This window comes from Myiozetetes cayanensis, unplaced genomic scaffold (genome assembly GCF_022539395.1).
Source record: "Myiozetetes cayanensis isolate MyiCay16 unplaced genomic scaffold, myiCay2020 scf14, whole genome shotgun sequence".
Classification (NCBI taxonomy): Eukaryota; Metazoa; Chordata; class Aves; order Passeriformes; family Tyrannidae; genus Myiozetetes; species Myiozetetes cayanensis.
In genome coordinates this window covers 3,721,030-3,740,331 of record NW_026087048.1, presented here as the reverse complement: position 1 = coordinate 3,740,331, position 19,302 = coordinate 3,721,030, and the positions used below count along the sequence as shown (strand labels likewise).

Genomic DNA, 19,302 nt, shown 5'->3' with positions numbered 1-19,302 from the left:
AATATTATTTTAAACCATTGTAGGCTTTTCCAGTTTCCCAGGGAAAACTGTTCCTTTTGGCTATCTGATATTGTTTCTCTTTAGAACATATTTAGAGTGGGAAGAACAGCTTTCTCTTTACCTGTTACAAGTTGTGGCTTAAAAATGCTCTTTCTATGCCTGTTTTTCAATCCAGATCCATGCTTTATTGCAATTTAAATGTTGCTCTGCAGAATAGACATTTGGGATTCTTACCCCCTTTGTTCCTTACTATAAAATGGACACTTCTGGAGGTAAATTGGATAGGAAAAGTGGGAGGTGATGGGAAAAGCAGTGCTGCAGGATGGTTGTAATTAAGTGTTCTTTGTCTCCTGCATGCAGGAGGAGTCATGGCTTAGGCTGCTTGATGGTGGGGAAATCCCTGCAGTGGGGAGAGTAGCCCTTGGGAGGGAATCTCCATTATGGGGGACTTGGAAAGCCAGGCAAACCCCTGAAGAATTTAGACGGGGCTTATTTCCTATAATTTGGTTAAAAACAGGCTCTGGGGCAGTTTTCATCAGTCTGCATCTTCAGGTTGAGACCTAACTCCAAAGTCTGGCTAGGAGAGGATGAGGAACAGGAAAACAAACCCCCTTGGGCAGCGTGGTTGGGTGGGTGAGGAAGATGATGGTCCAGAGTTTAGTCCCTCAACCAGGGACAGCTGAGTGAGGGAGCAGAGCCTGCATATGCCAATGCCTTGGCCAAACCCCCTTCCCCAGGAGCTGGTTCATAGGTGTAAATCCAGCCATTCCAAGGTTTTCTAGGGTTCACAGCTTCCTCAGCTGCTCAAATAGCTTTTGAAGAGTGGAAATCAAACAGTTGCTGCCTCTCCAGAGCCAGGGACATAGGGGGGACATTGAGGCCTCTCCAGATAAGCCCTCGAGGCTTCTCTTCCATCTGGCTGGAACAGAAGAGGCTTTTGAAGGGGTGAAATTCCCTTGAAGGACAGAGATGTTTATAGCTACAGTCAGCCTTGCTCCAGGGAAACTCTTTATTCCAGAAATCTGAATTGTAGCTACAGCTGTCTTTCTCCTCAGAAAACCAGGAGCCTGTGGGCTATGGGATGACTTCCCTTCCAGAGTTTGCCTGCCCTAGAGTTCATCTTCCTGAGGTCTCCCATCAACTCTGCATCTTCCCTTTTTGCAGTGGAAAAAGGCTCCTTGTGCCCACTGTTTGACTGATTCCTTGCAGGAATGAGCCAAGTTATGTAGCTGGGGTTATATCAGAAGGAAGAAAAGTTTGTTTTCCAAGGAAACTCTGAGAGGAACCAGTCATCTTCCTCTCCCTCCTGAAGTCAGGCAAGGCTTCAGGCATACAGAATTTCTGAGAGCTGGCAGGAGAGGGAGGCTTGGAAAGTACAGTAAAATGAGTTTGCCATCAAAAGGCAACAAGTCTTATGCTGTGCCCCCGGCTGCTGACCTTTCCCTCTGGAATTCTCCCCTCTGACCTCCGGATCATTAATCCTGATGCTGCCAGATGACAGTAATCCATCATGGCCCCTGACAAGCCTTGCAGCCGCCTGTGAAAGGATCCGCTCGGCTTCAGCATCCAATCGTCCCATGATACTCGTTTTTCAGCCTTTCCTGTTGGAGCAGTGGGGGTTTCCAATAAAGACTTTATCGCCTCGGCTTTCCTCAGAGAGGGCTGGGGGAGGAGAGATCCGAGGAAACGCTCGACCACGGCTTGCTCTGGAAAATACAGAGAATTTACCAGGGCCAAACCCAAAATCATTCTCTGCCCGGTCTGGGTGATGGCACTTGGAGTAGTGCTGCAGGAAAGGATGGAAAGGAAGTTATTCCATCTGCATGCTCAAGTGGAAGAAGGGTGGAAGTAGTTTTGTTCATGCTGTAGTTTCTCTTCTGTATAAGGAAATTTTATGGGGGAAAAGCAAACTAGAAGTTTTCTCTTAGTTGATAAATTTATATTCTATGTATAAACATGTTTAGCTTAAATTTATGTTTCTATATAAATATCTATTAGGGGAGTTTATATTTAGTTTACAAATGAAATCTCAGGACACTTTGGCTTTGTTTAAAAGCAAACCTGAGGAAGGGAAGGTGTCCAGGATGAGGGGAGGTCACATCTCAGTGCTGTTCCTGCTCCAGCTGGAGCAGTCTCCTTGGAAATGTTTAAGCCTTTATTTTCCACTGGTGTAGATGATGTTTGTGCCTTTCACAGGAGCATTTGGATAAATATACTTTGTGTGTTTTTCCAGCTGCTGAGCTGGGGGAGTCTGGAGAAGAATAAAGGTGTGCTTGGGATGAATATTAAAAAGTGGATATTTCTTAATACTTCTGTATTAGCAGCTTGTTCGCCTGAGGAGCTTTATCCATGACCTTCCCTTTCACTCTCCATCTGGTCAGTGTCCAAGGAGAGCTGGATGAAAGTCCCTTCTGTACAAGTTAATGCTATTCCCTAAATTGGATTGGGGAAAAGTGGGTGGCTTTGAGGGTGGCACCAAGTTGCTGGAGGAGCAGGGCGGGGAAAGGGGCTTGATCCTGCCCCAGTGGAGTAAAGGCTTTGCAGCTTTAATTAATTCCCGAGGGGGCATTTTTGGGGTGTAAAAGCCAAGCCTGGCTCTTCCTGGAGACCTCGGAGAGAGAAGTAACTTCCTGTTTTCCCGTTGGGTGTGACTGTGGTTGCTGGGGCTCAGCTAAGGGATAACTTGGGGCCGGTAACGTGATCATTCCCAGTGCTCCACCAGTTCCCCGGGGCTGTTTCTGGGCTCCTCATCTGCACTGACGCTCTGAGGCAAAATGGAGGCTCTGCAGAGAACAGAGCAAATCGAGGCTTTTTGGGGTGGCCAGCCGGGGATGGATGGAGCCACGGGGCGTTCAGAGGGTTTGGAAACATCTCCACCTCTATTCCCCACCCTGGGAGCGGTCACCTCTGAAATGCAGGAAGAGGATCTGCCGCAGCTTGTGGAATTGCTGCTTTGTGGACTTTGTGCTGCGGGCAGGGAAAGGGTTGTTTGGACAAGGCAAGGAGAAGAGGATGCGATAAATACAAAATGATATGAATCTGATCAGGTGCTCCTGATGTTTGCTTGGACTTTAAGAGTTATAACTTAACGGGATTTTCAGCCCTTTAAAGTGAAAACGTTTACGTGTTTTATCCACCATCTCATTAACGTGTGGGAATTGGCACCATGAGCTAATGCCTAACAGGCTTCCAAAGAAAAGAGAAGAAAAAAAAAAAATCCACTTGGATGTATAATGAGGACATCTGCAGAGCTGAGCTCCTTTTGACTGAGCAGAATAAAACCCATTTATAAGGGCCATAAACCCCTCTGCTCCGGGGCATTAAGCGAATCGCTGGCTGACAAGCAGTGGCACAAGCCTCCCCCGTGGATTGGGCATTCCATGATTGTCCATTACAACCCTTCCCAGGCTTTCCTGTAAAGGCTGGTGCTGACCATTGTGGGAGACAGGATACTGACCTCAGATGGATGGCTCTTTGATCCAGGACAGTATTTCCTAGGCAAAATAAAAGGGTTGCTGCATCAGCTTTTTTTTCCCCCCCTTCTTCCTCTTCGTGCCTAAATCTCATTAATTTGACTTTTAGCACTTTGAGGAGCTGCTAAAGGGGCACTAACAGGTTAAAAATCAGATTTTCTTTTCTGTTAACCCAAAAGATGACAAAACTGAGCAGGAAGGATAGAGCTGGTTCCCTCTCTGCCCTCAGGACAGAACAAGTCCTTGATTTGGGCTCCAAAAGGTTCTGGGATGGTTGGTACTCCTCACAGCTGCTATGTGGCCTCATCAGGGAGTTATTTGGCAGCATGTTCAGGGAAAAGGAGAGTAGGAGGATGAAAACACAGTGTGAGCAGTGGAAAGAGCAGCCCTTCATTTACCTGTCAAGGCTGTAGCAAAAGGTTGTGCATGTGACTGTGAGGGGGGGATGGAGGTGTGTGGGAGAGATGCTCTCTAGTATCATTTATCCCTTTATTTTGCTGTTCCCAAGCAATACAGAACAGCAGATCCTGGGGAATAAGGGAGCTGAACCCCAACGTAGAGTACCTGGAGTTGCCTGGCTGCTCAGCACCTTCCTGAGCACAACCAATACAGATTTTTATCTGAGATTGCCCTGAGCTCATAAAACTGATTCCTCTGTGCCTCAGCCCCAGGACTGAATAGTCCCAACTTCCCCTCTTTCTATTTTAGAAGTTGCTTGTTGCTGTGGGTTATTATTGGTCTGGTAATTGCTTCTGCCCACAGGAAAGGATCTTTCATGGAAAGGATGTGCCACGTAGCTGCACTTCTCTGCCTCATTTACTCACTCATGCAGAGGCCTCAAGCCAGGCTGCAAACAGAGCTCCTGAATTTCCCATTAGAAGGAAGATCAATAGCCCCAGCCTGCCAGTTTTCCTGGCCTCTTTTTCTCCCTGACTCCACGCTCCCTTCCCTGCTGTTTCCCTGCAGGAACTCCCATCAATCGGATCCCCATCATGGCAAAGCAGATCCTGGATCTCTACATGCTCTACAAGCTGGTGACCGAAAAGGGAGGGCTGGTGGAAATCATCAACAAGAAGATCTGGCGGGAGATCACCAAAGGCCTTAATCTGCCCACCTCCATCACCAGTGCCGCGTTCACCCTGCGGACACAGTAAGTGGGAAGGGCTGACAGCAGGGATGGCCTGGGAAGCACTAGGAGCTGGGCTCCTGGATGTGGATCCAGTCCCTCTTTTTTGCCTCTTCAGAGTTTTAAACTCCTCAGGGCATGGAGGGTCTTTTCTGTCTCCCAAAGAGCACTCAGCACAGGGAGGAAGGAGAGAGGGAGACAGACCTTCTGATTTTGGGAATCAAGTATGAGCCTGATCATTTTGTGTCCGTTAGCACGGGAAACTTGGAATTTAGCAGCTCCTCACTGTGAAGATTGCTTTTCTGACCTGCAGTACTCTATTAGGGAAGAAAGAAAGGAAGAAAAAGTGGAATAAGCAGCAGAAAAAGAACTGTGACAGTAAAATGCCTGTAAAATTATGCAACAGGGCAAAGCTGTGGTTTAGGTGTGAAAGGGTGGGCTCTGGGAATCTGCTCCCAGCTCTTATGGTTTTCTTGGGAGTTATTAGAAACCACTGAGTCCCACAGAGGGAAGCTTTTGCCATTTCCTCAGCCTTTGGTACAGCAAGCTGTTCCTGCAAACCTGTGTGCTAAAGTGATAAGGTTTGGTTGCTGCCCAGCACAAATGATTTGAACAAGGGCAATTCCTCAAACTTCCTTCCTTGAATTACGTGTTGTGGTCGGGGATCTTCATTCTCAGAATTTTAGATTCCCGGTTGTAAAGGCCTTGTGGATGATTCTTAGATAGTGTTTTTAGTTGTGAAGAAGTTCTGGATGATCCTTTTCTGCCCTTGGGGGTGTAGTGATAAATGTTCTTGTGTTTTCCTATGAACATTGAGTGAATTCAGGGTTTGAGCTTTGCTTCACCCACAAACTGCCCAATGTTTATCACAGCAAAGACTCCAGATCCACAGAGAATCTCAGGCTGAGAGTCCTCCTGCCTGCAGTGCGTGTTTCTGTAGCCTGTAATTCCATGTTCTGCTGAGCAGCTGCTGGAGTTTCCCTGTGCTTCCCTCTCCCCAGGTACATGAAGTACCTCTATGCCTACGAGTGTGAGAAGAAGTCCCTGAGCTCGCCGGCGGAGCTCCAGGCTGCCATCGACGGGAACCGGCGGGAGGGCCGGCGGCCCAGCTACAGCTCCTCCTTGTTCAGCTACTCACCCACCACCACGGGGCCTCCCTCCCTCCTGTCTCCCCCCAAAATCCGCTTCCCCATCATCGGCGTGGCACCAGGCAGCGGGACCAGCAACCCTCGGGTGTCTCCAGCAGCAGCAATCAGAAAAGGTCAGCTGCTCTTACTTGCAGTTGGAGGCACTGGAACACAGTTATCATGGAATTATGGAATCAACCGGGTTGGAAAAGACCTCCAAGATCATCAAATCCAACCCTTGATCCAACCTCACTGTGGTTCCCAGCCCATGGCACTGATGCCACATCCAGTCTCACCTTAAACACCTCCAGGGGCGGTGAATCCATCCCCTCCCTGGGCAGCCCATTCCAAGGGCTGAGCACTCTCTCTGTAAAAATTTCTTCCTAATATCCAACCTAAACCTCCCTTGGCACAGTTTAAGACTGAGCCCTCTTGTCCTACTGCTGGTTCCTGGGAGAAGAGACCAATCCTCACCTGGCTACAACCTCCTCTCAGGTAGTTGTAGAGAGTGATGAGGTCTCCCCTGAGCCTCCTCCAGGCTCAACAACCCCAGCTCCCTCAGCCTCTCCTCACAGCACTTCTGCTTCAGTGGCTTCACCAGCCTGGTTGCTCTTCTCTGGACCTGCTCCAGCTCCTCAATAATCCTTCCTGAACTGAGGGTTTTCCATTTTATCCATCCAGACTGCTTTGGATTTGAGATTAGTGGGATCTGGGTGGCTCAAAATGGCCTGCCTGTGGTTTCAACCCTTGCATGAGGGACTAAGTGACTCTCTCCTCCTTTTCCAGGTGACGGAGTGCCCTTGACTGTGTCTATGCCAAATCGTATTGCTGTGCCAGTGACCTTGAGCAGCCAGCAGGCAACTGTGGCAGCAAGAACAGCCACCCTGGAGCAGCTGAGGGAGAGGCTGGAGTCGGGAGAGCCTCCAGAGAAGAAGGTCTCGCGGACGAGCGAGGAGGAGCAGCGGCTTGTCCAGCAGGCTCTGCAGCGCAACCTGTTCAGCATGGCACGGCAGATCCCCATGAAGATCAAAATCAACGGCAAGGGTGAGCAGCAGAGACAAAACACAGGCAAAAAGCCCTTGGAAACTGCAGCAGGTCTGGAATGTCAAACACACAGGCTGGGTTATCTCTCAGGGTCCCAGGCAGAGGCTGCGTCAAGAAGGTGTTAAAATGGAGCGCAGCAACTGCAAAGCTGAAGCGTGGCAATGTCTCGTTGAGCTTTACTGCTGGTTGTATTATCCAGCCTCATCTGAATCCAGCCTGGATTCAGAGGGACCTTTGCCATGTTCACAAAAGCTCTGCACCCAAACTGATCAAGCCCACCTGGCCCCACCAACGAGACCCTTTCTCCAAGCTGTGTCCAGCACAGTGAGGTTGCTGCAGGGCTCAAGCTCTTCCACCCCCACAGAACTTGCACCCTGTTAGTTGACCATGGAAGTAACAGCTTGGTATGGGTCTCCAACTGCAGGAGACTGGGAGAGAGATGCCCAGCTTTTAGGAATCCTTTCTCAGGTGGGGTGGGGAGGCCATAAAGACCTGTGAGCCTGCACAGGGCCCTGTGCATCCCAGGGCTTTTAGCAAGGCAGGTGATTTCTACCCACATCTGCACAGCCTCGGGGCAAAGAACTGCTGGCAAGGCTGGGTTAGGAGGTCACATCCAAGTAGCATTCATGTCCTGGGAAATGCTCTCCTGAAATGCTTTGGAAAAGGGGACTCACCCTGGAAAGGTCACTCATTGCAATCAATACTGTGATAGAGTAGCTTCAAAAGCTGATTAATGCCCTGGCTCCCTTACCTGTCCCGAGGCTGCACCTCACTGGGCAAGCAAAGCCTCAGTCCCAACAGCTGCTCCTTCCAAACCTTTTGATCCATTAAAATTAAAGGCCTCAGCTCCCTATTAATTGTATATTTGGAAGGAGGCACAAGGCCAGGCAAGTTTGGCACAGCTTAGAAGGAAGGGAAGAGGTACTCTTGTTCTAGCAGTGCTGGTCAGTGCTTTTTTGGGATGCTTTGCCAGAAATGTAGATGGAAGAGGGTCAAAGTAGATTCCTCTGAAGCGGCAGCAGCTGGGATTGGGACTTCACAGTTCCTGTCCGCTGTGCATCAAAACTAAAATAGTGAGTAAAAGGGAATACAAATTTTATCAAGTAATGTTCATTCCCACTCATCTCCCTTTACTTTTACCCTGAACTTCCTAAATCAAAATGCAGGGAACCATTTTAGTCCTTACAAACAGTAACAGGCTGAGCCCTGAGGATTCAGGGATAGTATTCCCACCTTTGTGAGCTGACTGCGGTCAAGGCTGTCCTGTCTTTCATGCCCTAATTTTCCCAAGTGCACAATCAAAATCATAATGTGCTTTGAGAGGTGCTTTTGATAAGCACAGCACGAGCTTGTCCTGGCTTGATAACAACATTTAAGTTAAACCTTAACAATGAGGAGATTTTTGGGGGGGGGTGGCCTTGCTCTCCGCCGCAGAGGAGCAGTCCCGTAATCCAGGCGCACCATTATGGAGTGCTTAGGTTGGAGGTTCAGAAGCTTCTGGAGAGTTTGACATTCAGCTCCCCTCAAACATCCCTGCAGACTCAACCCCTGCTCTGCATTGGTACTTCCAGAGCTGCCCATCACTCTGCAGACTGAGGATATAGGAAAAGATCCCCAGATTTCAGGCGGAGTGGAGTGTTTCCTGGGTTTTCCCCTCCCTCCAGTGGCCGCTGGAGCTGCTGCAGTCCAAGCACACCAAGTCACAGCAGCTCCCTGAGGAGTTCAGCACTAGGCCTGTGCTCCCAACAACGGCCACAATCCAGCTGGTTCAGATATGGTCTTGTCTCATGTGCTCCCAGCAATTTCTTGGGAGGAGAACATCAATTTCCAAATGCCCGTGGGCTCCCAGCCTCCCCCCAGCTCACACCACAGCACTTACACACCTTTGTAGCCTTATCATAGAATCCCAGACTGGTTTGGGTTGGGAGGGACATCAAAGCTCATCTCATTCCACCTCCTGCCACGGGCAGGGACACCTTCCGCTATCCCAGGTTGCTCCAAGCCCCGTCCAACCTGGCCTTGGACACTTTCAGGGATGGGGCAGCCACAGCTTCTCTGGGCAACAGACATAATAGAACGTGGACATCGTGTGGGGCCTTCCTCTCCAAAGAGGGGACAAAAGGAGGGCTGTGGTTACCTTTGGGGAGCTCAGGGAACAAGATAGTCACTCTCTAACTCTGCATCTCTTCTTTCCTGGAAGAAGACAAGCCCGACTCAGCGGCAGCACTGAACTTGTCACCCAACGGCATCGGGAGCATTAACATGTCGGTGGAGATCAATGGCACCACTTACGCTGGTGAGAAACCCCTCCTGGGAAAGGGGAGAGCCAAGCTGGGGGAGCAGAGTGGGAAGTGGAGGGGGTCATGTGTTCCCAGGGGCTGGGCTTTGCCAAACTGGGATCTGTCTGGATCAGAAGGCACAGGAGGAGGTGATTTCTCTTCTCCTTTTTGGGCCTGGCCAAGATGAACGCCCTTCCCTTGTTGATAGTAGTTTTAAAATGAAAAGGAAGGGTCTTCTGTGAAAGTGTTAATGGGAAAGAGTATTATCCCCCTTCTCCTGATGAGGTGCTTTACTCAGCATTCCCTCACACATATCTGGCAAGCAGGAATTGTCCCCTGTACTCTGCTTGAGCAGTTTCGCTTCTGCAGGTCACACCTGCACATCCTTGGGCAAATCCCAAGTGGGAGGCCTGGCTCTGACATGCAGTGGAAGTTGCTTCTCTCCTCCAAAAGCGTAGAGGACGTTTGGGATCTGTTTCCTGTAAGGACAACATCCCTGTGACAGGCTGCCAGACCAAGGGATCCCTTCCCTGCTTAGCATTGAATTCTGGTCTGGCTCCAAGCCTTTCTGTTGTGCCCTGAGCCTGCCTCTCTTGGGATGGGGTCTTGGGGACTGGATAGCTTTCCCTTTGCTCTGTGTCCTGCCCTTCCCACTCCGTCACCCTCCTCTCTGCCTCCCAGGAGTGCTCTTTGCCCAGAAACCCGTGGTCCACCTCCTTGCCGGCTCCAGCACCCACAGCTCCTGCAGCAGCAGCAGCAGCTCCCACTGCTCTCCCAGCCCTACCTCATCCCGAGGAACGCCCAGCGCGGAGCCCTCCACCAGCTGGTCCCTCTGACGGGCAGCCCATTCCCTGTCTCACACTGGCCTCTGGCTCCCGGAGCGAGCCGGGAGGGAGTCGCACAGATACCTCATCTCAAGGAACCTGCTTTTGTGGTTGGCCAGCGGCAAGATGATGATGATGATGATGATGATGATGATGAAACCTTTCCATGCCAGCGAGTTTTTCTTCATCATCTCTTGGTCCAGCCTTTTTTTTTGTTCTCCCCCTTTCTTCCTCCCTTTTGCTCTTTGTTTTCTTCCTCCTCCTCCTCCTCCTCCTCCTCCCAGGGTTTGCTGTGTTCCTGTCGGGGGTGGGGCATGGAGGGGGGGCATGCCTGGCGTTTTTCAATCAGGGATGGGCTCTAGGAGCTGCGGGTTGAGACATGGCTGAGACGTCACCAAGGCAGGTGGAAAGAGCTGGAGTTGGGGCAGGGAAACTTGGTTCTCCTTGGGCCAGGAACCACGAGGACTCTTCCCACCAACCAACTCTGTGTTTTGACAATCCTAAGAGCCGGCAGGGTGCCTTACCCTGTCCTCCCTTGTGCTGCAGAACAGGCAAAACTGCTTGTTTCCTTCCTGCTGTGTCCTCACAGGAGGCTTGTGAGCCTCCTTCCCCCTCTCCACGGTTTTGGCATGAGGGGAAGGACTTCCTCCCTCCCTGCCCCACTCAAACCCTCCTCATCAGCTGCTTGGTTCTTGCCGGTGCTGCCTGATCCCCCCTGTTGCCTTCAGGCTTTCAGAAGTTTTAAACGCCCTTGACCTTGCCTGTCTCCCGTGAGGAATTCATCCTGCTAACCTTTACCCTGACAGCCTGAGCTTGTTGTGGCTCCTGTGATCCTCTGCCCCCGTGACACTGTCACTTGGGTTGATCCAGGCTTTCCTGAGATCAGCCATCTCACTTCTGCCTCCTGAGGTGGCTACCCCTGGAAGCTGCCCACGTCTGTGTGCTGAAGAAATAGGAGGTCATCTCTGAAATCCATCTCCATCTCCTGGGGGCCACAGCCTGTGCATGGGTGCTGTGGTTAATGTTACACACGTGGGGTTCTGTCCCTGAACAAACCCAGCTGCCCAGGCCCTTTCAAACTGCACCTGAGCGGTGGAGACCTTTTGCTCTCCGGGGGAAAGTGGAGAACAGGAAATCAGGCCCTTCCTTGCCCTTTCCCCTCAGACCTCCAGCTGGAAGCAGAGCTGGCCCTGACTCCATAAATCAGCTCCTGCTCAGGTGGCCTCGTGCTGTCCCCCTCTCCTTCTGGCCTTTCCCCAGCCCGGAGAGGTGATCCAAGCTCCATCCCTCCTGCCCTGGTGACGTCCTTCCCATGCTCCAGGCCCAAGTCAGGTTTTTTGAGCAGATGAAATACCTCAGATATGTACTTGTTGTTGGGTTGGTTTTGTTGGTTTTGGGTTGTTTTTTTAACCTCTTCAGGAAGTATTGGCATATCTTATCGCTTGGTTTTTTAATATGTGGGTTTGCTGACATTGTGTTTGTTTGGTTGTTGTTTTGGTTTTTGTTTTTGTTTTTTTTAAATTTTTAAATGTATCACCAAAGACAAAGTTAAAACAAGGCTGAGCAAAGCAGCAGTGGTTTCCCCATCCTTTAGGCCAGCAGGAGCCAAGCTCCAGCATCATCCCAGGACATGTGCATGACAGGAGGACAGACAGAGGCAGGAAAAGAGGGCAGGAGTGATGCTCACAGATTTGTCCTTCATCTTGGACACAAGGGTGTCTCCAAAGTCCTACTGATTTTTCCAAGCTCCAGGATCTGTGCCTATGTTGATTATCCTGCTACCTGACATCCTGAGGACTGTTTGGGAGCCAGAGGGTGGGAATGCACATGTCCTCAGATGGATGCTGCTCCGAGATGTCCCATCCAGCTGCTTTTAGCTGCAGTAGTGCCCACCCTCTGGGCGTGGGGAAGCTGGGCTGATCCTGCAGGCCTCCATGGCATTTCATCCTCGTTTTTCCAGACTCTGGGGTTCAATGAGATTATTTTTTTTCCCCTTTTTTTGTTTTCTTTTGGTTGTTGTTTTTTTTTATTTTATTTTATTTGGGGATGGGGTTGGGGCTGTTTCCTCTGAGTGGGACTGGGGCACTTTTTGCTTTTCCTTCTGCTTTGCTCTCTGGCCCTGGGGAGCAGAGGTGGGTCCGGGGTGGATTCTGTCTCACACGCTAACGTTGTGTTTTCTTGCACAGAAAGGCACTCGAATCACTGAACTGCTTTGACACTACTAGAGTATTAATGTTTATAAGCTTTACTCAACCTAGACTGGAACTAGCCAGGACTAACAGATTGTTTTGTATCCAATTCAGGGAAAGAATCAGGTCGGGATGCGTAACAGATACCTCAGTTAAATAAGCTGCAACAATAAACTGGTCCTTTCTCAGTCTAGTGTGACAAGGACCATTCAGACTGTGAAGAGTTAACCCTTTCCTCTAAGCCTGGCTTTGATCCTGGCAGTCTGAGCTCCAGATCTCCTACTGAGCTGCCAGGCTTTGGGGACAGGGTTATGGAAACCAGCAGCAGAGCCGGGAAAGGCTGAGCGAGGGTGGTGGATCACCCCACTCCGCTCCATTTCATCGATTGTGTAGTACTCAGGGTTTGATACTGCGGGTAGGACTGTTCCTGTGTGAAGTGCTCCGCTTTGCAGTGTTGCTCCATCCTCTCCCAACTCCACACCAGCCAAGGTTTTGCAGCGAGCAGCCAAAAAAAAAAAAAAAAAGAAGCCCCCAGCTTGCTCCAGTGCAGCCTCCACGCTCCTGTTTTCAGGGGGAGATTTGCCAGCTGGGAAAACCAAACCAAACCTGCTTCAGGCAGCTCTCAGCTGATGCTGGGAAGGCACAAAAATTGGGACAAGGGGGAGAGGCTGTGTGTGCCTGCTCGGCTCCCAAAGTGAATGTGAACGTGTCACACCAAGTCCTTTTGGCCACTGCACGTGCGTGCCTGTGTGTGTGTGTGTGTGCTCCAAAGGGATTGGGATCAGATGTTCTCTCCAAACAGCTGCAGCAGCCTTGCTACTAGTTTTCTTACCTATTTAAAATAAAAATAATAAAATAAGTAAATAAAAACAAATGTGATAGCCTAGGCGGTGGATAAATACCTCAACGTCTCCTTCCAACAAGTGTCTGTATATGTTGTTGTTGGGTTTTTTCTATCTTACAGGTTATCTGAATGTTTATATTCCAATAAACTTCTACCTCTTCACACTGTGACCCCCAAGCCTTTTCTGTGCCCCTGGCTGTCTCCCTGAATTTAAAGATTTCCCTTTTTTCATCCCAGGAAATTATTCCTAGAGGCTGGGTCAGCCTAGCTGAGGTTTGGATCCTTGCAGGGGCTTTGGGTTCCCAGTTTAGAGCTGGGCTGGTGGGATGTTTTTAGGAATGGTGGCTAGGAATGAACTGGATGCCTGTGGGCTGGAATGATGGAGCTTCCAGGTTGAATGCTGATAGAAACCATATGGGATCTCCTTTCCCAGGTGTTGCTGAAGCTGCTGTACCTGTCCCATGTCCCTTACCCAGGCTGGGGAAGGAGCCTGTCTCCCAAATCCCTCCCATCATCACCACCTCCCCACAAAAATTACATTTAATGCTTCCCACCAGCTTTGCTGTTTGCACAGCACCTAATGTTGTTTTTCCAGTCATTGAACCAGTTTGGCAGTGGGAGAGGAGCAGGTTTTCCAGTCCCTTTTGTATCAGCCTTTCTAGTGCCCCATATCTGCAGTTGTTTTGACTGGGGGCCTCTTTGTGTCCGCTGGGTGTTGGGAAGGGGATGGAGCCCACGACCTTCCTCATTCTCCCACCAAACTCACCGAATGGAGCCTGCCCTCTCCATCAGCACCTGGCTGCAGGTGAGCCCCACACAGCAGTAAGAGTGGGCCGGCCTCACCTGGGCTCTGGTCCCAGCCTATCCAAGCAGCAGGCAGGTGAAGGCAGAGCCTTTCCCCCCACCTTCCCTCCCCTCCTGCCTACCACTGGGTTTGGCTTTTCCCAGCTTTCCCTGCGTGAATGCGGCTGAGACAGCTCAAGGACTCACCTGCCCTCAACCTCTCTCCCTGCAAGCCCGATGCCTGAGGCAGGTAAGGTGGGGTCTGCCAATACCGGGAGGGAAAACCACCCTCGGTGTGTGCTGCCGTGGGGTTTAGCCACCTGCAGCCTTAGGATCGGAGGGGGGAAGGTGCTTGAGCTGGAGAGAGCTCTTCCCTGGATCCAGGGGTGCTCAAACTCTGGGGCTCAGGTGACAAGGGGACTCCGTGGTGGTCACCACAGTCCAGGATAGCCCTGCAGCCCAGGGACAGCTCTGCAGTCCCTTGGTGCAGCATATCCATGCACAGGATCCTTCAGCTCAGCTGCCCCAGCTCCCCAAAGTGGGCACCCCAAGGGGTCTGATGCACCTTCCCATTCCCCCAGACCTGCAGACCCGCCTGTGTGGGTACGCCCAGGGTGGGCACACTCCGGTCCCCTCGACTCACTGTCCTGGGGCGGGACAGCCACAGGCATTGGCAGGTTTTGTTTGGACTGGAATATAATCCTTCAGGCAAGTTTACATCCCAGCCCCCTTCCCTCCATCCCTCCCTAAATGCCGCCATTCAGCGCTCATCCCAGCCACAACCTGGCTTCCTGAACAAACAACAAAGGGCTGAGGAGAGCCCAGCGCGGATTAAGGCACCTGGGGAGTGAAGCCAGGCCCAGTGGGGTGAGACAATGCCTGCTTTTCTCCTTCAAACGTCCCCACCGCTTAATGGAACCTGGCTCAGGCTCTGGCACAGCTTTGTCCAGGTCCTGGTCTGCTTAATCCCTCCCTTCAGGCCTGGAGGCGAAGCCAGCTCAGGGCACAGTGAGGTTTTGTCCCAGCGCAACCACGCAGATACCACCTCTGAAACCCATGTTTCCTAAGGAACTTTAGCCCTGATGTCCAGGAGTTTGGTTCTCTGCTCCCTAAATGCCCAATGTGCAGGGATCCCACCTTGTCAGGGAGGCTGCAAACCCCACAGGCATCCCTGCTGGGAGGGATAAAGCCCACCTCACCACCTGCAGAACCTCAGTCCTCTGGGCACAGCTGGGCAAGGAGGTTCTCCCCTTTCAGGGCCAGGCTTGGGTGTCTCACACCTCAGGGCCTACTGCTACTTTGAATGCAGCCTGGGCACCCCAAATCCTCCCTTGCAGGTGCCTCTGCTCCCCTTCATGCCCTTTATGCCCCCCACCAAGCATGGCACTAATCATGCCCTAACTGCGTCAACCTGGAAGCAGGGCTGATAACTCCCGTGTTTTCCATGGCCCTTATCATTCCCAGGGCGAGGCTGGGTTTGTTTTAGCCTCAGACTGGTGTCAGGCTGCCCGAGCACAGCACTGGGCCTGCCAGCTCCTCTCCCACCTTCTGGCTTTGGGATGCTCCAGCTCAGTCCCAGCTTACAAAGAGGGGAAGTGGGTCCCAGGGGATGTGAACACCCAGCTGTTGTTCCTTCCAGTGCTCCAGCACCCACGGAGAGTAACACTGGTGCAGCCTTGGCGAGATCCATCCTTCTAATTCTGCTCTCTCTCTCTCTCCAGTGCATCTGCAGGTCTTCCTCAGTGCAGGACTGTCCCTCCTCTGCCTCAGCATCCTCCTGGGCTGTGCCATGTGCTGGTGGCACCGCCGGCGCCCGAGTCCCCGGGAGTGGGCAGCCCTGGAGCTGGGACCTGCTCTGCCTGCCGTGACTGTGCCAGTGCCCATCCAGCAGCAGTACGAGGAGATGGCAGGAGAGGTGCTGGGTGCCCGGGCAAAAGAGAGTTCCTTGGCATCACCAGCATCCCGTGGGAGCTCGCTCCATGTCAGAGCATCCTTGCCCACTCTCCCCTTCCTCCCGCAGCTGGCGGGAGCGTGGCGGCACCGCTGCACCATCTCCAGAGCCACACTCCTCCTCAACAAGGAGAGCCCGCTGGTTCACCCCACGGCAGGATCCCCACTGCCCTCCGAGCAGCGTCCCCGGCTCCACTGCCACTTGTCTTACTCAGCACCCGAGGCCATTCTCACCGTGACGGTTCTCGGCGTCTCCCACCTGCCCGAGGGGCTGTGGGACGAGCGGGGCTCCTACATCAAGGTGTACCTGGTGCCGCGGTTCCCGGCGTGCCAGCACACGGCTGTGTGCCGCCGGAGCCTCCGCCCGGCCGCCCTGGAGCCGTGCCGGTTCGGCCCACACAGCCCAGAGGAGCTGAGCAGCTTCACCCTGCACTTCGCCGTCTACGCCAGGTCGCGCAGCCTCAGGGACTCTTTCGTGGGGGAGGTCCTGTTCCCCTGCGCCCAGGCCTCTTGGGGCCCCCGGGCCTCTTCCAGCTACACCTGGGAGCTGGCGAGCACCAAAACCAAGCAGAGGAAGGTCAGGATGGCAGCAGTCTCCAGCAGGGGGTTGTCCTCGTGTTTTGGCTGAGGCCTGCTTGGTCTCAGAGCCCCAAAACTCCACAGGAAGAGGCAGAGCCTCCTGAGGCATCACCAATTATCCCATTGGTGGGCTCCACTGTGGTACAAGTCCATGTCAGTGTCTCTCTGCATGGGGGCTTTGCACCTCTGATTCGGGGAGTGCTGGGGTGGAAGGGGTAAATGCAGAGCTGGCACCATCCTTGCAGTGATGGTGAGCGTCAGATCCACCTTCTTGACTCATTTTTGCCCATTCTTGACCTCGATGGGGGACAAGCATCACTGAGCTGGAAGATGAGGTTGGAGAAGGTTTCACGGCGTCTCCTGCTCTCTCCTCCCATTCCAGTGCCTCAGAGTCCACGGCACGAGCTGCAGCGTCCTCTCCTCATCACCCAAATCCCTCGGCCAGCTCTTCATTCTCCTCCAGTACCAGGCTCTGGCCAGCCGCATCAAGGTGCTGGTCCGCAAGGCAGAGGACCTGGGCCGGCTCTCACGCATGCCAGGCACTCCAGGTAGGACACAGGACATGGACCAGGAGGTGAGGAGATGCCCAGGTGGGCACAGGCAATGACTTCTCCTCTTTGTGCATGGCAGATTGCCTTATTTCCTCTTGAACTTCTCTTTTCCAAGCATGGCAGAGGGTTGGAATGAAATGATCTCGGAGGTCTCTTCCAACCCAAACCCTTCTGTGATTCCATGAAAATGAGCATAGGAAGCGTAGTTGTTAGGATCTAGATATCCCAAATATGGCCCCAAAAGGCTTTAAATATATGTATTTATGGTCAAAAATTAGCATGTGGCTTTCTGTCCTGCTGGCTGTTGTCGTTTCTGGCTCTCCCTGCCCATCTGAAGCCTGGGATGTGGGCAGGGATGCGAGCTGAGGATTTCAGAGGTCCTTGCTCCTGACCACAGAGGGGTAGGTGAAACCTCAGGAGCTGTCTGTGCTCTTCCCATGGTTCCACAGAAGTTCTGTAGCCCCCTGGCATAGCTGGAGAACTTGCAGCCTCCCTCCCTGGCATGTGTCCAGAGCAGGTCCCTCTCTCCATGGCTCTGTCTCCATTTCCAGGTCACTACATCGTCATCCACCTTTACCACGACGGCTGTGTCATTGACACCAAGGAGACCAAGTCCATCAGCGGCTACAACCCTGTGTGGAACAAGCCTTTCCTCTTCAACATCCCTGCTGGGGACATCCAGCAGCAAGAGCTGGCACTGGAGTTCATTGTCATGCAGGTGAGGTGGATGGAGGCGACCATGGCTATGAAGGTGACCTGGATCCCCTGTGCTCCTGCACCTGGGGGGCTCAGCCTCCAGAGGAGCCATTTCTTGATGCCCACAGGAGGCTGCTGGGGTGGGATCACTCTTTTTGGGATGATGGAAGGCCACCAGCCATGTCCCACTTCCCCTCTCCTGCCACAGGCTCGCCTCCACGCCCGTGGCTCCGCGCTGGGCTGCGTGCAGGTGGGGCCGCGTGCCCCTGGGACCGGGCTGCTCCACTGGAGGGACATGTGCAGCCGGGGACCACAGGAGTCAGCACAGTGGCACCAGATCCAGCCCAACACCCCCAGACCCTGATCCTGCCCACAGTCCACAGACAGGGCTTGCCCAGAACTCAGGTGCCCACAGGAGTGAGCCAAATGAGATCTCCGAGTCATGGAGAGGTGAGGTCTCACCCATACATCACTGTGGGAGAAGTCTGGGCTCCAAATCCAGGACTGGAGATTGGTGGTGGCCATCACAACCCCTTCCTGAACGGCTCTGGAGGAGACTGAGCCTGTCTGATGTGGCTTCAACACTAGGGAGAGAAGAGGAGCCTTTCTCTCTTCTGTCCACCATGACCACCTCGGTGCTACACACGGAACCTTGGCCGTTGCAGGAGATGGGTGGGAAGATCACCCAGCTGGGAGAGCAGCCCCATGGCCACCACAGTGGTCGCACCTACTGCCCCTTCCAAGCCACCATCACCAGCCCACCCTTCCCATTCAGCCCCCTGAGCTGGGACACACCTGAGAGAGGAGCCACAAGGACATGCTGATATCACCTGGTGAGAAAGGTGTCCAATGGCATTTTTAATTAAGTGCTGACCCAAACAAGTGGTTGATAAAAAAATAAAGGGGTCAGGGATGATTGCATGTGTGGAGTCATTGGAATTCTGTCCTATCCATGGGCCGGCAGTGTCCATGGTCCACCCTGTCCTCTGGAGAGGTGGCCTGGGTGAGAAGGGAGGTCACCTCAAGGCGTGGGAAAGAGCAGACCCCTGGCTGGCGCTAATGAGTGAATTATCAGGACAGAGGTCCCTTTACAAGTGGGCTAATTGGACACAGAAACTCTTCCACCAGGTCCTCACCCCCAGGCTGTCACCCATGAGACAATGGTGAGGAAGGCAGTGAGATAAGCCATGAGGAGGAAGGTCATGGTGAGGCAGACCACAGGGAAGAAAACCCTGCTGAGGAAGAGGATGGCTGTGTTGAAGGTAGGCTATGGTGAGGAAGGCTGTGGTGAGGCAGTCGGTGAGGGTAAAGACCCTGGGGAGGAAGTCTGTGTGGAAGATGAGGATGGCCATGGAGAGGAAGGCCATGGTGAAGGTGATATTGGCCCTGATGACTACAGGGAGTCAGACCACAGGAATGAAGTCGTGCTGAGGGTGAGGATGGCCACAGTGAGGAAGACCATGGTGAGGAAGGTCATGGCAAGGAAAGCCATGGTGAGGGTGACGATGGCTGCAATGGGGAAGTCCACAGTGACAGAGGCTGTAGTGAGGATAGCCATGGCGGGGAAGACCACGGAGAGGAAGGCCATGGGGAGGATGAAGATATAGCCACAGTGGGGAAGACCACGGTGAGTCAGACTACAGGGAGGAAGACCACGGGAAGGAAGCGGTGTGGAGGGTGAGGACGGCTGCAGTGAGGAAGGCCATGGTGGGGCATGAGGAGCCTGAGCGTTGCGAAAGGTCACCCTCTCCCCACCGCTTCCCGTCCCGGTTTAACTCTGGTCCCGTCCCGGTCCCTCCCGTCCCTCCGGGGCGGGTTTAAGGCCGGTCCCGCCCCG

The 19,302-nt window shown here is 52.8% G+C and overlaps 2 protein-coding genes across 3 annotated transcripts in view; both read left to right on the top strand.

Annotated features, from left to right (window-relative positions):
* ARID3B (AT-rich interaction domain 3B) overlaps positions 1-13,068 on the top strand; it is a 32,114-nt gene extending 19,046 nt beyond the window's left edge. The window contains exons 5-9 of one of the 2 annotated variants that reach the window (XM_050309076.1): positions 4,440-4,623; positions 5,601-5,860; positions 6,513-6,770; positions 8,971-9,066; positions 9,731-13,068. In XM_050309076.1, the coding sequence (XP_050165033.1) occupies positions 4,440-4,623; positions 5,601-5,860; positions 6,513-6,770; positions 8,971-9,066; positions 9,731-9,885 (953 nt within the window). In that variant the 3' untranslated portion in view covers positions 9,886-13,068. The remainder of the gene's footprint in view (positions 1-4,439; positions 4,624-5,600; positions 5,861-6,512; positions 6,771-8,970; positions 9,067-9,730) is intronic. The other variant, XM_050309077.1, reaches the window with a different exon arrangement.
* An 858-nt stretch (positions 13,069-13,926) lies between these two features.
* Positions 13,927-17,829, top strand: LOC126636933 (synaptotagmin-5-like). Its single transcript, XM_050309705.1, has 5 exons — positions 13,927-13,939; positions 15,411-16,216; positions 16,601-16,766; positions 17,321-17,487; positions 17,674-17,829. Exons 1-5 carry the CDS (start codon positions 13,927-13,929, stop codon positions 17,827-17,829), a joined length of 1,308 nt encoding a protein of 435 aa, XP_050165662.1.
* Positions 17,830-19,302: the final 1,473 nt, after the last annotated feature.

What these genes read in the sequence shown, in the direction of transcription:
- LOC126636933 (XM_050309705.1), top strand. An exon ending in CCAAAACCAAGCAGAGGAAG is followed by an intron (nt 16,217 to 16,600) that starts GTCAGGATGGCA and finishes CTCCCATTCCAG; the next exon opens with TGCCTCAGAGTCCACGGCAC. An exon ending in TGGAGTTCATTGTCATGCAG is followed by an intron (nt 17,488 to 17,673) that starts GTGAGGTGGATG and finishes CTCCTGCCACAG; the next exon opens with GCTCGCCTCCACGCCCGTGG.